We start from the raw sequence: 16,184 nt of genomic DNA on the forward strand, positions 1-16,184 counted from the left end.
CAACTACTTTAAACCCGTAAGAGAGCTTCAGACCATACCCTGTCCCCCTCTGGAACTCTGCTACAGTGGGGATGGAGTTGGACTCTCAGATCCTTGTGGGTCCCTTCCAACTCAGGATATTCTGTGATCCCAAGTGTTCCGTGGGATTTGCTGTGTCCCAGTTCTGTTTTCCAGGACTGAGACCCCTCAGGCAGCTGCAGGTGGCTGAAGGAGGGGAGAAATGCACATTTCTCCTGCCCACAGCTCACATCAGGGAAAAAGCCCTCCAAGATCATTACAGAGCACAGAGAAAGTACAAAACACCCCACATTTCCCCTTTTTTTATACTCCAGTTCCAACCCCAAGATGCACCCACAGCTTTTCTTGTGAGTTCTAATAGAAAAGAACAAAAGCAGCCCAAAAAGAACGGCAAAATAATGAAAGAAACTCAAACTACTTTATAAATTCCAAGGAGCAGTCCCCTGGCGCTGCAAGCCCTGGGCTCCCCGAATTGAGCTGTGCAGACATGTTGCTCATTAAACAGCCTTATCTCACAGATAACCAGAGCAGCCCCTCCAAGAGCTGGGGATAGGAATGAGCTGCACTGAATTAATGTGAAACCACTTACAAAGCTTTGTCCTTCTGAGACTGCAAATTCAACAACCGCCGGCCCGTCGAGAGAATTCTGTGGAGCACAATCACACTGGGATCCATAAATTACAGATGTCTGTTTCCAGTGGAAATAACTGTGGGCAAAACGCTGGCATGTGCTGCTTTACCCACCTGGATGGCATCCAACATTCAGCCAGACTTGATTCTACTTTTCAGTACAAAAAGCAGAATTGCAGTATTTCAGAAGTCAAGCTATTAATATAATGCAAGGCTAGATGCAAAAACTTCATCTGCTTGCAAACAGACACCTACCTGTGTTTACACAACTCTGCCAATAAAACCCCAACATCCCTTTTTCCTCTAATTTGCCCATTCACAATGCTCTTGGACTTCCTTGAGGATCAAGTCTAAGGGATTGGTATTAAGGGGGTGTCTCAGGTTTAGCTGGGTGTGAATTCAATGACCATCTGTTAGAGGTGGGGCAGTTCTGTTCACTGGACAGTTTTCTTTCTCTCTCCCACAACCAATCCTCCCTCCAGGAAATATCTTCTGTCCACGGGCCAGTGAGTGTCACTGCATGGCTGATAAAATTACATCCTCCCATTGGGAGAAGCTCCACCCAGGAGGAGGAGCCAAGCATTCCTACCTGGACAGAATCGGAGATTTTGGGACACCACAGCAGCCTTTTCCCAACTGCATTGCCAGAGCAGCAGCTTTCTCCTCCACTGCATTCCCAGAGGAAGACCAGACCCATTGAAACCACCACTGGAGCTTCAGAGGAAAACTCCAGCCTTGTGCAGGATCCCTGCTCCAACAGAACCACAGCTGGCACTGCAGGAGGGCTGAGCCACCATGGGATGGGACTGTGCCACCACCCTGACCCACAGGGTGTCAGCTCCTGCTCTGACTCTGGCAGTCCGTTTTTGGGTTTTTTTGTTTGTACTATTGCATTTGTAATTTTTGTTAGTTTTCCTAGTAAAGAACTGTTATTCCTATTCCCATATCTTTGCCTGAGAGCCCCCTAATTTCAAATTTATAACAATTTGGTGGGAGGGGGTTTACATTTTCCATTTGAGGGGAGGCTCCTGCCTTCCTTAGCAGACACCTGTCTTTTCACACCAAGACGGGGGAAAACAGATTGAGTTCATACAGGACATTTTTGTACAAAACATTGGTAGCTTTGTGGCTGTGACAGAATCATTTGCAGCACCTGAAGTCAAAGTGATGAAACATCATGAAGAGCCTGAAGATTATCAGTAAGAAATCCAGAAAAATAAAAATCCACATGAAGCACAGAATTATGGGCACCTTTTGAACACCATCAAACAACAAACACATCCTTCCTACTCACCAGCACATGCAGCTTAAGCTCCTCAGGCAAGACACTGGGGCTGAAGTAAAGAAATCTGTTTGGCTCTATGTTTCATACAATTTTGGGAGGGGGGGAAGGATTTTTTTAACATGACAAATGTATCGTCACTGTTAGAGATGACATAGAAGTAGTTCTGACAATTTGATAAATGCATTACTGTCCTTTCATTCTGAAATTCAGATTAAATCTTCATTTGAGAGCCACTGGAAGCTCCACAGCCATCTCAACTATCAGAAGCTGTTTCCATATGTTTTATTCCTATTAGCAGCAATAAAACTAATTTAAACTAACATCAGGAGACTCATCAGATTCCACTCCACTGGAGAGGGTCAGCCTGACATTTATGTAAAAATTCTATAGGAAGAAAATTTGGGAAGTTTTAAAATTACTAACAAGTGATGATTTTGCACATTTTAAGGACTGGTGATAAAACTGTAGCAGAGTCATTACAGAATGATTAAAACCAGCCAGAAAAGGCCATTTTTACATATAGACATTGAGTCATTTAGATGGTACAGCAATACATTCCAACTTGAAAATTAGCTTTACAAGCCTCTCTGTGTTTAATTGTACTTTGCAGCTTCTCAGGGAGGAGGCTGAGTCACACAGTTCAAGCAGATTTTCCCGGAGTAAAACAAAACAAAGAGTTCCTAAAACTTTGCTTCCTGCTGGACTTTCTATGCTGCTGCCTCTCTGCGGTTCGTCAGGGTCTGTTTCACAGCCAGTCCTCCCCCTCCACCCAGCACAGGATGAGGCTGATGCTCCACAGTTCTCTCCTGCTCTAAAGTAAATTAGACAATTACTGTTCCACTTCATCTAATGTGCACCTTTACAAAGAATCAGCCTTCCTGTGCGATCCTCAACAGACACAACTCCACACATTTCCTCCATCTATTACAGACGGGAAAAAAAAAATCACAATTTTCTTCGAGTTCAGCTAAATAACTTAGTTGATGTTTTCCCCATAATTAGTACTTCAGCTGCCCTTTTTTCTTACTTCTTATTTTTAAATTAAGCTTCAGCCTTTTCACTATTCCTGGGCCATTTCATAGCTCCTCCTAGGACACCACACCTTTTTGGCAACAGCCTTGGCACCTCCCTGCTCAGGAGCCATGAAAGCCTCTCCTTTTATGCAGTTTTGCTACAACTTCCTTCATGTTGTATCTTGTTTCTCCTTTAAAAGCACACAACTAGGAAGGAGCAAGTGGAGAGAAACAAAAAACCCTAAAGATGTTGTTTCTGGGCAGGTTCAGAGGTTTGCTCATCAGAGCTGCTCCCTGAACCCCTCTGCAACTCACTCTCCTCAAGTCCTCCACTCTGGGGATTTTTGAACACACAAGGCCTGTGCAGAGGGAAAAGGAACATCTGCTACTAAACCTTGAGACAATCTCTTCAAACTTTGACAGGATATACTGCACACAGACATCTCCATCGTGGCTGTCACCTCACACCACTAAATATCAAAATGCCTTGTAAAACAAATTGCATTTTCTCCTGGAAACATGTGAACAAAGACAGCTAATTAAGGCAGCTCGTCACACTGACAGCTCCACATTGTGTGTGTGCATTGCACCTCAGAATACAAAGCATTCAAAGCAATCTCCCCATTTTAACAGATTTAACAAATACCTCAGAGCCTGGAAATTACATGGCATTGCCCAAAGGGAAACCAACGTGAGTTTATTACAGTACAACTGTATTATAAGCAAAAATAATTTTAAGGGCTTGGACAACAGGATAATTCATGATTTTTTTGTCACAATGAGAAAGCCAAATGAAAGAAACAAAGTCAAGCTGATTTTTGGCTGTTTTAATGTATTATTTGGAATCATATTGCTTTGCTGTGTCAGTCTTGTCTCTGCACAGATTCTGTGTTTTCTGCATTTCACAGCACTATAAAACATCTTGTGGATGCAATTTCCTCGTTACAAGCAGCTATAAAGCTACTGAAAACAAATGCACCAGGGCATCTGAGAAACAGTGTACAATTCCAGGGCATCACTTGTATTGGATATTCCATTCCAGCATGGAAAACACCAGGTATTCCAGGCCAATCTCTGGGTCAGGAGCCTGATTATACTCAACCAGCTGGGAGAGACCAACATCTCTGGCTGCATCTCAGGTTATCTGGAGTGATCTTTTAATACCTTCAGTGTCAGTGGCTAAGACTCAACCAATCCTAACCAACACTTTCATTTACTGACCACAATCACAAGCCCTTCTAACTTCACTCCAGCTGCTGTCTGTGCAGTTAACGCTGGGACAGGACATTTTATCCCTGCCTTCCCACCTGCTCGTGGCTCCTTTCACCCCTTGATTTCATGGAACCATTTGGCTGGCCAGCATTTGGATTTGCTGCTATTTTGCTGATGCCTCTGTGAGCAGGGACAATGATCTCTCCAGAGATTAAGCATTGTTCCCCAGACTGCCCTGATCATTTAATTTGAGATAATTACATTTCATCTTCATTTGCCAGAAAAAAAAAGGAAAACAGTGGGAAGCAAATTCACCACAACATAAAGATGCTGCCCAAAAATCAACAGAGCTTAGGGAGCTTTTGCCCAAGACAAGACCACAGCTGACCAGGACGCTGTGCAGGCAGAAACACAAAAGCACAGCCTCAGTGACATTTCACCTCAGAGAAAATGCAGTTTAAGAGAGAGGATAGAGAACTTTCACTGATTGCCTGCTACTGCATCAGTCTGGTTAAAATCAGGCTGTCAGAGAAGTCTGGAGCTGTCTTGGAGCAGCTCAAGCTCACACTGAATAACAGAATTAATTCCCTGGACAGCCTCAAACCAAGATGGTACCAGCAGCCCAGGGCTCAGCCTGGCTGCCCCCAGGTCTCTGTAGGAACACAGGGTGCTGATTCCCACTACAGCCCAGCCAGGAGGAACGTGCCCCATGGGGCACTGACAGGTCCCAAAGGGGCACAAACCCGAGCAGACCCTTCCTCCCAGGTGGGAATGGCTCTGGCAAACACCTTCCACCAGTGCCTTGCCCTGTCAGCCCAACCACCCTGACTGAAACTCCACAGTGCAGAGCCAGGGCTGGAGTCTGATTGTCAGGCAGCACCAAACCAGAGCTGAAGGCAGAGGCTTTCAGCTGTGCCTGGGCACGGCCTGAACCCCCCAAACACACTCTGCCAGAGAGGAGCTCCACACACACATCATTGGAGCAGCCAAATCCCACAGGAGGCTCAGGGACACACAGGAGTGATCACTGAGGCTGAAACACAACCACACTGCTGGAAATCCTCACGCCAGGGGCATTGCTTCCAGTCTGCAGCAGCTGACCAGCGTTAGTCCTTCCACAGCCTGCCAGCACATTGGCAGCTCTGCTGGGAGCTAAAACCCCATGGAAAGAATGTAGTGATGGCCACAGGCATCCCACTGCAGCCTTGGGATCAGATCCAGTGCAGTTGCTGTGCAGGGGACAGATTCCCACCTCACCCTGAACCTCCAGCTCAGGTCCACACCACACTGATCCTGAATTCTGCTGAAGTCAAAAGCACTCCAGAGGATCTTTAATCCTTCCCTGCAGACTTCTGATATGATTGTTCTGCAACTCACCTGTTCCTGGGGATAGTCTGCACACCTGTGAGTAAGAACTGGATTTTAATTCTGCAAGGGAAGATCCCGCATTGGCTTTGGGGTTTTACAATAAATAAACACAATGCCTTAAGAACTGGATTTTAATTCTGCCAGGGAAGGTCCCGCATTGGCTTTGGGGTTTTACAATAAATAAACACAATGCCTTAAGATGCAATGCCCTGACAGGCCCCAAAACACACTGCAGGGAATTATGGTGAAGCCACAGTCAATATCATGAACCTTATTATCACTGATCAATAGTCACACTGCTGAGGCATCTGCTTAATGGCAATGCTGTCATGAATATGGAACACTTTCAGACTCAAGGATGGAATTTTAACTTCTCAGTCCTGTTGAGAGAGCACTTTTGCAAGCTCTACAAGCTTGACTCAGCCACGTGTGCAGAGAGGTAGGAACAAAAACCACCCCTGAGTGTAAAACACCAAGGGAGTAAGCTGGAAGTAAAGTATCTGATAATTACATGAAATTCTGCCCATTATCTGAACCTTCCAAGTGTAGAATGAGCGTTGCAATAATGAGTCAATGAAGGCTCTCCCTGTCAGGTGGAAAAGAGGAGACTGCTAAGAAAGCCAGAACAAGTCCATGGACGTCCCCTCAGCAGAGATGCTGCCCCAGAACTGGCAGGCAGCTGTCACAGGGCACAGGGCTGGCGAGCAGGAACTTGGATTGGGAGCACCAGGAACTAACCATAAATCTCTGGTAATGATCCAATCTAATCCCTCACTGCCAAACCACACTGGAGACAGAATCATTCAGTAACTTCTCCAAGGGAGAAGAACCTTTACTCAAAACACCAATGGCATGCTAAGCACAACAAATAATGCCCACATTTAAAAAAAATTTGTTTCTATTTAACACTTTTAAATAAAGTATTTTCTTAGAACAAAGACATCAAGATGATGCACACATACCTGAGGCTTCTTGAGCTGTCACCTTCAGACCTGTAAAGTAATACACAAATACTTAGGACACAGTTATTTCCATCATTTATCATTCAAAAGCCATGTACCTTCTCAAGCATGCTCTCCCCTCTGTGCTTCAGTGAGTGTCTCTAAGGCTTGTTGTACTTTTTCTGCTAATAAGACATTTAGAAAAGAAACACATCTAGTTAGGCTTCAAGAAAATCTATTAGAAGTTAAAACCCAGTTAACAGCTGAAGTCAATAACTGCAATATTAAAACAGGTGACACCCTCTGAATCCTCAATAAAGATCTTCCTCAAACATGCACAGAGATTTATTTTCCATTCTTACAAGTGGGAAGCAACACTCTGACACTATTCTAGAAGCAGATTATTTTATACATTTTAATTTTTGTCTTCATCTCTTCTTCATACTTTAGCTGAAAAGGTCACAGGCAAATAGTTCTGGAATCCAACACAGCTTTATCAGACACTCAGAAAGGACCAAGGTTGGCAAATAAAGGTAATTTAAAACCTTTAAAACCTCACACTTTTGTGAATTTCAGAAATGTGCCAAAAGGAGGGATAAGATGTAATAAATTACAGAGGGGCAGGTTAAAGGTGAGATAATTTCATCAATCAAACATGAAACAAAGCCTCTCCTCTTTCCCCAATAATTTTAAGCAAAGAAACTTAATTCAGGATTATTCACACTGAAGAGGATTTCATCTCCAAGGAGAAATGGGAACATGATATTCAAATTTCAGGACCAAACAAAAATCTAGAAGAAAACATAGAACCATTTGCCCAATTCCTTTCCTGCCTCACTCCCAAAGCTGCCTCCCCAAAGACAAGGGGAGTTCTTTAGGAACTACAGAACAGGTGAAAACCAGTTGTTTAATAGACACAACAACTTCAAAGCAGTTTTCTCAACACTGAAATCCCATGAAGCTGAGCTGAGCCCTGCACTCCCAGGAGTAATGAAAAAATTAATGAATCCAGTGTTTAAGTGCCACCTTCTCACACTCAGCTCTCAGCAAATTCCATCTGGCAGAGCACACACCTTACGCTGGGAAAGATGTTCCTGTAATTGCTTGTGCTTTCAAGTTCCCAAATGCAGGAGGCAACAATTAATGGCTTAATTTCCTGCCTTTCCCCTGGGCTGGAATAACAAACTCATCCAATAGGGAGAATGTCTCAAAGCATGCCAGTGGCACTGCAGTGGCACCAGACACCCCAAGCCACCCTTCTGCAGCACGATTCTCTTCTGCCCAGAACCCAGGCACTGTGTCCAGTGAGGTGAGGGTGATCTCCAGCTGATCACCTCCCAGCCCAGCCCAGCAAACAGGCAAAGGGGGGCCCACCACCCCTTCTTTATTTTCAGGTTTCCCAGAAAAGCTGGGAAATTTTGCAGCGGCTAAATTTGCGTTTTCAATGGTAAGATTTACTCGAGTAAATTCTGAAGAGTTGTTCAGAGCTGGTCAATTTTGCTCAGGGAATGAGTAATTGATGAGCAGGGCTGAATGAACACAGAGCTGGAAGAACCCAGTGCTTGTAGTTTGAGACAAAGCATTCGATTTTCTTTAAGCATTCTTTGAAAGGCAGGATTGGGGATCGATATTTAATGTTTCTGCTCACACAGGAAGCATGTGCTGGGCTCTGGGTTAGCTTTTCTCCTTTTGACCCACACAAAAGAAATGATACTGGCACTGCTGAGACAAGGAGAAAGGTGAAAAGGCTTCTGGCAGTATTTTGAATTATTTATTTCAAGGTAGACCTTAAAGGAAAAAAAAAATTAAAGCCCACAATATATAGAATATCTTCTGTGCTATAGTACTTGGAACAGCACAGGTTCCATTTAGATATCTGAGTTGTATCACTGATGAGATAAATGTCACACAACGTTCTCCAAGATTTCTCCTCAAAGCCCTGGATGGTTTCCAATATTTCATTTTGAGTAGAACTAAATATTACAATATTGCATTCCTATTGAAGTACAAGTTTGTCTTCTTCCTGACCCCAGGAGTTTCATTCTCAGTAGGAAATACAGTGAAACACATCATTTTTGAGATTGTTATAGCCAACAGAGGTAGTAATTACTGTAATTTCATTGCAAGCAGAGGCCAGGAGGAACAGGTACCACCATAACCAACCTTGAACCAAAAACCAAATGTAAAGAAAAACAAAAAACCCCAGTACCTGAGGTTTACAGGGGGCTGCAAACCTAAGTGACCATTAAAATCCTGAATAATTTTTGAGTAACTAAGAACTGCCATCACTGTCTGTCAGTCCATATCCAAAACATGGATATTTCAGAAATCAGCTCCACTCAGGCCACCAAAAGGATTTCTCGTTGTCACCACTATCCTCCTATAAAAACCCCATGCAGGAGAACAACAAGCCAACTATCTTGGCTTCCAGCTGCTGACTTGGTTGGCAATTTTCCAACATACCATCCTTGGTGGGAAGTGTCAGCTCCTAAAAAGTGGAAGCCATTTACAGGAATAACACAATTTCAAAGAAAGCATTGGGAAATGCACAAGATGGAAAAGCCCTTCAGATTGGGAATGTGAGAGGTTCCCATTCCCAGGTTTCTTCTTCACTGAGCTGACAGCAGCATCAGCAGCAGAGCACCTTCAGTGGCTTTTCCTCATCCCAAAGATTTCAGCTCACACCAGCAGGAAATGTTCAATTCTCGTTATTCCCCCCAAGAGCCATCACAAACAAGCTGAAAGCCCTTTGGCACCTGATTTTCTGTTTACACCTAAAGCTGCACTTAGAAGTGGAAGAGCACAAGGTAAAGCATCTTCCAAAGGCAGCTCCAGAGCCAGCTTTCCTCTTGCTCATTAAAGTAATAATTTTCCAAATTAAACACTGCTCAGAACCACCAAGGTGTGTGATATGGACTGAGATACACAACTACCCCTGCAACACCTCCTAGCTGAGCAGATACTTTATCTGGGCAGTGAGTTGTGGCAATGTCCTGTAAAAGAATACAGCAAGTAGTTTTAACAGTTTTGAAACTCTGTTTGCCTAGGATTGATGTTCGGGGGTGCACAAAGTGGTACAAAACCAGCCAAAAGCAGAAGTGAAACCTTTTTGTGAGAACCCACAAGTGGACAGAGCTTTAAATAGCTCACAGAGCCACCCCTGTGGTAGGAATCCCACTCAGATCTCACCTCCTTGGAGCTGTCACTTCATCAGAATAAAAAGAACTGGGGAAAAGCCAAGGTTTCTGACGGCATGTCAAACATCCACTGAAGAATCAGACTCCATCTGAAATGCATCTTCTCACAAGCCACAAGAACTGATGTTACTGCAGGAGACTCTTGGAGTACACAGTAACCACGTATTACAGAGCATTCTAATTCCATTTTTCACAAAAGGAAAAGATTGAACTGAACCTTTACACAGCACTACAAGGATCAGTGCATTTGATTAAGCCTTGCTTTGAGCACAGAACGTGCCTCAAAACCAAAACTGCACCCAGCACAGGTTGTTCTTCTGTAGTGTACGAAATCTTCCAGCATCTGTAATGCAGAGGAGCAGACTACCTTCAGGGGAGAGAGCTCCAGAGAGAATTCACTGGTGGCTACAGAAACGACACTCCTGGTATGAGGAGCAGGGAACAGTCTGAGGTTCCTGCAGGTGAATGTTCTGAGCAGCATTTCAAATCCAGGCAGATGTTGCCAGGAAACCTCCAACCCCATCTGAAGGCTATTAGAGCTTTCCAGGACTGTTATTTGAGCCTGCTGGGTGTGAATGATGTTCCATGCCCCTGTGGATCCCAGCAGATGCACAAAGCTCTGCCAAGGAAAGCAACACTCCAGGAGTCTGGGAAGAGCAGCCCCAGGAATGGAGTCAAGCTGCAATAAAACCTCCCAGCTCAGACACAGTCCTGCCCTTACACCCCTGCTTAAAGGGTCTGGATCACACCAGAGCACTGCCAGCAATGTATAAACTGGGAATTGACTTGGAAGGGACTTTAAAGCCCATTTCCCATGGGCAGGGACAGCTCCCACCAGAGCAGGCTGCTCCAAGGCTGTCCCACCCAGCCCACAGACACAGGCAGATTCTTCTTCCCAAAAACTGCTGTGTATCAGGTGGAGTAAAAAGATTCTACTGGGCTGAAGACTTGAAAGAAGTGGTAAAAAACCTAGCAAGAGCTGCCCAGTCACTAGCATTTCAACAAGGTGAGTGTCAGGATGAGAAAAACTATGAATTTCCCCACTAATTAAGTCCCTTCAGCAAGATTCAGTCATTATGCACAACAGGGTGAACACCTTTTCATCAACACAATTAAACAAACTCACCGCAGCCTCCCACAAAATTCCAGCTAAGCTAAAATGGCACCAACCTCACACTAAGGTCCCAGGACTTTTGGTACACAAAAATCCTGTATCTCCGATCATATTCCATGTTTTTAAACACTGGCTGCATGTCATGATGAATGTACCAAAAGCCTTCTGGTTCATTTGTCTCAGTGCTCCTCACACTTCAGCTCACTGGGCACCAGTCCACTGCTCCCACCCTCAACAAACCCCACAAATACATTCTGAGTGCAGGGAGCAGTCGAAATGTGATATCCCACCACCAAGCTGAAAAAGAAGTTTCCATCAAGCCCCAAACAGTGTAAGGTTTAAAAGCCACATCAGCAATGCATACAAGCTAAATTTGGGCTGCTTCTTGGCCCATGATCTTGTGGCAGCTCGAGCAGGAAAGGACAGCACCTCCCACGGGGAGTGGATCATGCAGACGAGTTCATGTGGGCTAAACCTGTGAATCACCCGCTGCAGAATCCAAGGGCACTTATGTAAGAAGCATTTTCAGGCACCATTTTGAACAAAAGGCAGAGGGGATGTGCCCAGTTCCTGCTGAGTGCTGTGGATAACCACCAGGTACTGCTGGAAGTGCTTCCCCCAAAACCAGACAACTCCCAGGAGCACCACACAGGGCAAGGAGCTCTGCTGGGGTGCAGGAGGGTGTGGTGTGAGCTCTGTGTTCCAGCACAACACAAGACTGACTGCTTAAAAAGAACCTGTTTGCTAAATTGACTGGATTTTAGCCCTACAACCACCAATTAACCATGTTCAATGAGACAGCACAGTATTTCACCCAGAACAGCATTAATCACATTCTTTTTGTCCTTATTTTCTCCAACTCCCATTAAAGAAACTGACTTTTTAGCCATCTTTAAGTGACAGTTAATAGTGCAGATGCCCTTTTTTAACACAGATTTACTCTGTGCAGATTGTGTGCACTCCTATTTGTGCAGAGCACCTCCAGCCTCAGCAGAATCCCCCCATTCCAGCTCTGGGAATGCACTGTTTGTGTGGCAGTGACCACAAAAACTCTCCAGTCCTTACAAAGCTGTTACACACAGACCATGAGAAAACAGAGAAAAATAGATAGAAAATAGAAAATAGACTGTGAGAAAACAGCCTTTTTTTTTTTTTTAATTATTCCCTTTAAAGTGAATTCTGTGAGCCTGGACATGAACATTGAAAAGAGCCACTTCCATAGATCCCATTCCTGCCGTGTGAGGCCCCAGCAGACACATCTCAGCCCACAAGAGGCAGCAGATACTTATCTCCCACAGATAACTCACTGTACTCTCTGCTCCAGCCTGGCCATCTGGACACAATCCTGAGCTCCAGGGAGCCCTGCCTGAGCAGGGAGGTTAGTCTGGATGACCTCCAGTGGTTCCTTCCAACTTGAGCCATCCTGTGATCCTATGATAAATACCATGGAAATGCAGCTCCTGGCATATGGTCTCCATAACAAGCTTGTTATACCCATTCCTGGACTGCTTACAGCCACTCCTGTCCAAGAAATGTCCCTTCCAAACTCTCAGAGCTCTCTGAGGAGGGATTTGCAGAAGCCCAGCCCGATGTCCCTGCCCAGCCACCGCTCTGTGCCATATGCTCCGAGCTGGCTGTGGAACACAGCCCTCCCCACCTCACCTCCAGCCAGCAGGGGTTTTAGTAACCTGGGCTCTCTTGATGCCTGGAATAGCTTGGAGGAACAGCCAGGCTGCAAAGCAGGCAGCCTGTGCTTCCCACCAAGGTTGTTGGGACCATCTGTGCGCTGGGCAGGAGCGGAGCAGCCTCTCCCAGCAGGGAACAGGGCACCCCGGCAGGAGCTGCCTCCAGCACAGCCCGGAGCTGCCTCCCGGACCAGAACAGCCCAACAAACTGCTGAACACAGGGGAAACTCGGCATTCTGTACCTAACCAGAGGAATGCTGCTAGCCCTGTGACCAGGGCAGGGATGTGCCATTGCCCTGGCACACCTGGGGCAGCCCAAAGCTGCTGTGCTCCAAACACAGACAAGCTGGCACACATTTTGGTTCTGCCCACAGGGTTTGGTGTCACCTCTGGAAGGTGGAGCAGAGCCAGCAGCTGCTCTGCCCCGTGCCCCCCGAGGGGCCTGGCACATATCAAAACACTGCCACCGATTCTGGCCAGTTCTGCCCTGCTCTGTCCTCAACACAACCCCTCCAGGTGCACCGAGAAGTGCAGAAAATGGGATTGTGATCAGTGGGATTCCATGGGATGGAAACACAGCCAAGCAGAACACACAGGAGGACGCTTTGCCCCCCGCTCCCCCTCCTGCAGCAGATGGGGAGTTTGGGGTGTGGAGGGTCAGGAGGAGTGAAGGGCTCCAGGATAACCCACCCCTGCTGCCCTCACCAGCTCCTGTCTCATGAGATGAAGCCATTAGGCTGCACAGAGCAGCCAGCTGATGATCTAAGCAAGAGCCCTGCCAAAGGGCCATATGGAAGGGAAGAAAATATTTCGCTTTGACAAGCGAGGGGTGATCTAAAAGTCAGCGCCAGAATGAAGACTTGAATCTCAAGTGGTAAAATATGAAAAAAAATCCTTGGTTTATGAGCTCTCAAAACCATTTTACCTCTTTTCCTTGCTCACTCTCCCCTTCAATTGTTTATAATTTCCAACAGCTTTTAAGAAAAAAAAAAATCAGAAAACTGAAAGGCTGCCTCTATTCTGTTTGAAAAACACCTCATTCTCACTACATTTATCATTTTACAAGTGAGTCAATTCCTTATTTCCCCTGCAGCTGAAACTTTCCAATCCAGTTATTTCTGCACCTTTGACCTGCAGCCTTGTCTGTCCCTACCCCAGCTCAGGGAAGAGCAACTTCACAACCAAAATTCCTTTAAATGTGTCTTTCCAGCTCAGTTCATTAACTGAGGTGTGGAGTGGCTCTTTAACAGCTGAGGGAGAGAACTGCATTTTAACCCCAGAAGTGCTGAGGAGCTGCACAGGAAATCTTTCATATCTAACTGCACATCAGAAATCTCTCCCCAACATTCCTGTTACCACCTGTTTTCTGCAGAAGGACAAGGCAGTATTAAGCAGCATTAGCCTGTGGCAATCGCCTGCACTGAATGTGGAATACTGAGTACAGAAGGCATTATTTCAACTTAAATTGGAGCAGAAGTGGAAAGCTACAGGACAGGATTATTTAAGACCTCTTTCCATTTCCAGGTAAGGCCTTACGAAGAAAGAAAAATCTCTTTAAAAGTGGGGTTTAAACAAGCAGCTCATCCTTTTATCTTATATTCAGAAAAAGTGAGGCTTTTCGACAATCATGGCTCTAATTATGGTCCCTTTTAGAGATCCTCCTGCCTCCAACACCAGCTAAATGGTTCTCAGACTATGAAGATACTCACAGCAGAACACTTTATCATCAATTCAGCCTCTCAACATGCAATCATCAGCCATAAACATTTAGAAAATTATCAAATCAAGTTTCATCCTTCATTTGTATCGAGTATTTCTATGTTCCTTAATAAAATCCTCTGCCTGCAGAGGGCTGTTTTCAAAATGTACTTTGGATACAGGCAGGATCAGAGAGTTAAAGGCCAAGAGCCTTCAACAAGAATGAGATATTTTCTGCACATGAAATTTATGTCCTTAATCCTCAGGCTTTGGAGACCATTACAGCTCTCCCCTTATCTTTCATATAAGACAAGATCTATGTTTATTCCATGAGGAGAAAGAACAAACAGTGACACTGATGAGGACAGTGCCATCAACCCTCCACCCCAGGAATTCGTTCACTGACCCAACAATAATTACAAAACCTAGCCCTGAAAACCTCCCTATGCAATTTCAACTGAGGCACTTTATGGTGAAATTTTCAGGGTAAACTACACCCAAGTCCTATTTCCAGGGGCATCTGCTCGTTAAATTCCACACACAGATTTTGAGAAGTCTGAGTGATTTGCCGTTAAAATGGCGAAGATATTTTCTAGAAAAAATTGATGGTGCTTCTAGAGAACAAGCTGAATTGAACACAAAGATGTAAGAAAAGTGCTAAAGCCTCAACAAACTCACCCTGTGGATTAACCTCCCTGCCTCCACTGGCAGTGCTTGGGATGGAGCCAGACGTGAAGAGGCCCTGAAACATTTGGAGTCACAAAACCCATCCTCAGTGGACTTGCTGTGACCTGCCCGGGGAAGGGCCCTGTCACCACTCAGGACAGGAGCTGCTGGGCTCCACAGATCATTTCTGGTACATCACAGAATCCAAAAATGGTTTGGGTGAGACAGGATTTTAAATCCCATCCAGTGCCACCCCTGCCATGGGCAGGGACAACTTCCACTGTCCCAGGCTGCTCCCAGCCCCATCCAGCCTGGCTTTGGGCACATCCAGGGATCCAGGGGCAGCCACAGCTGTGCCAGGACCTGCCCACCCTCAGAGGGGACAATAACTTCCTAAAGGATGTTTAAGTCCAATCACTTGGATGACTGTGTTCATCTGCCCCTGAAGCCAACCTGAGCCCCTTGGGAATTCCAAATGTCACAAGAGTTCTGCTGCCTTTGATGTAACTCTTTCCTCCGATTAAAACTAAATTATTAAACCTGAAAAGATAAAGACAAAAGCAAGTGTGTATTCTACTGCTATAACTCACCAGACAGACTGCATAAAGAATGGGATTGAAGTCTTCAACTTGTTTTATTTCAACTCTCAGTTAAATCTGTAGAAACACTGTAATTTGTAACTATTAAGTCTGCATGCAGAAGCTACAAAAACACCCAGACAATCCCATAGTCAGGATTCTTGGCTTCTCTCTGGATGCCTGGAGGCCTCAGTTTCAATTATAATGGCTGTACTTACAGCTAATGGTTTTCTTGCTATTAGTCAGCTTCCATCTGTCCCACAACCTGCAGTGGTTACTGGCACAGCCACCCCCATAGGAAATGTCCTTCCTTTGAGAATCTGGAGGTTACAGGTTTTTGAAATTATCTTGGCACTGAATTGAGCAACACAGCCCAGTTCTTCACTTCTGCAAAATGCCTCAGAAGGGTTTTGGAGGTTTTTTTGTTTGTTTGTTTGTTTGTTTGCTTTGATTTTGGGATTTGTTTCGGTGAGGTTTTTTGATTATTTTTCAGGGGGCTGAGTGGGGAGAGGTAGTGTCTAACATGGTTTGTGGGGTGGCTTTTTACCTTTCTTAAAATCAGTCCCCAAACCCAAGCTTCAGTACCATCCCAACTTTCAGGGAGAGTTTTAACCACTTATCCATTCAGCTTTTAGAAACTTTATTTCAAATACATTCTTTATCCCCCATAAGTGTTACTCAAACACTCCCTGAGAGATCCCTGTACTATCAGCTCTACCTGGTTTTCCCTCAATTTACAGTTTGGTATTTTCAATTGCCTCTTGACATTGCCACATCTT

At 45.1% G+C, this 16,184-nt stretch overlaps 1 protein-coding gene across 5 annotated transcripts in view; it reads right to left on the bottom strand.

The window, feature by feature from the left end:
• IQSEC1 (IQ motif and Sec7 domain ArfGEF 1) overlaps nt 1–16,184 on the bottom strand; it is a 278,474-nt gene that overhangs the window by 218,422 nt on the left and 43,868 nt on the right. For all 5 annotated transcript variants that reach the window (XM_041399502.1, XM_041399500.1, XM_041399499.1 and 2 more), the window contains exon 2: nt 6,489–6,518. In XM_041399502.1, coding sequence (XP_041255436.1) covers nt 6,489–6,518 — 30 coding nt within the window. The remainder of the gene's footprint in view (nt 1–6,488; nt 6,519–16,184) is intronic.

Source organism: Onychostruthus taczanowskii, unplaced genomic scaffold (assembly GCF_017590055.1).
Source record: "Onychostruthus taczanowskii isolate IOZ18803 unplaced genomic scaffold, ASM1759005v1 scaffold162, whole genome shotgun sequence".
Classification (NCBI taxonomy): domain Eukaryota; kingdom Metazoa; phylum Chordata; class Aves; order Passeriformes; family Passeridae; genus Onychostruthus; species Onychostruthus taczanowskii.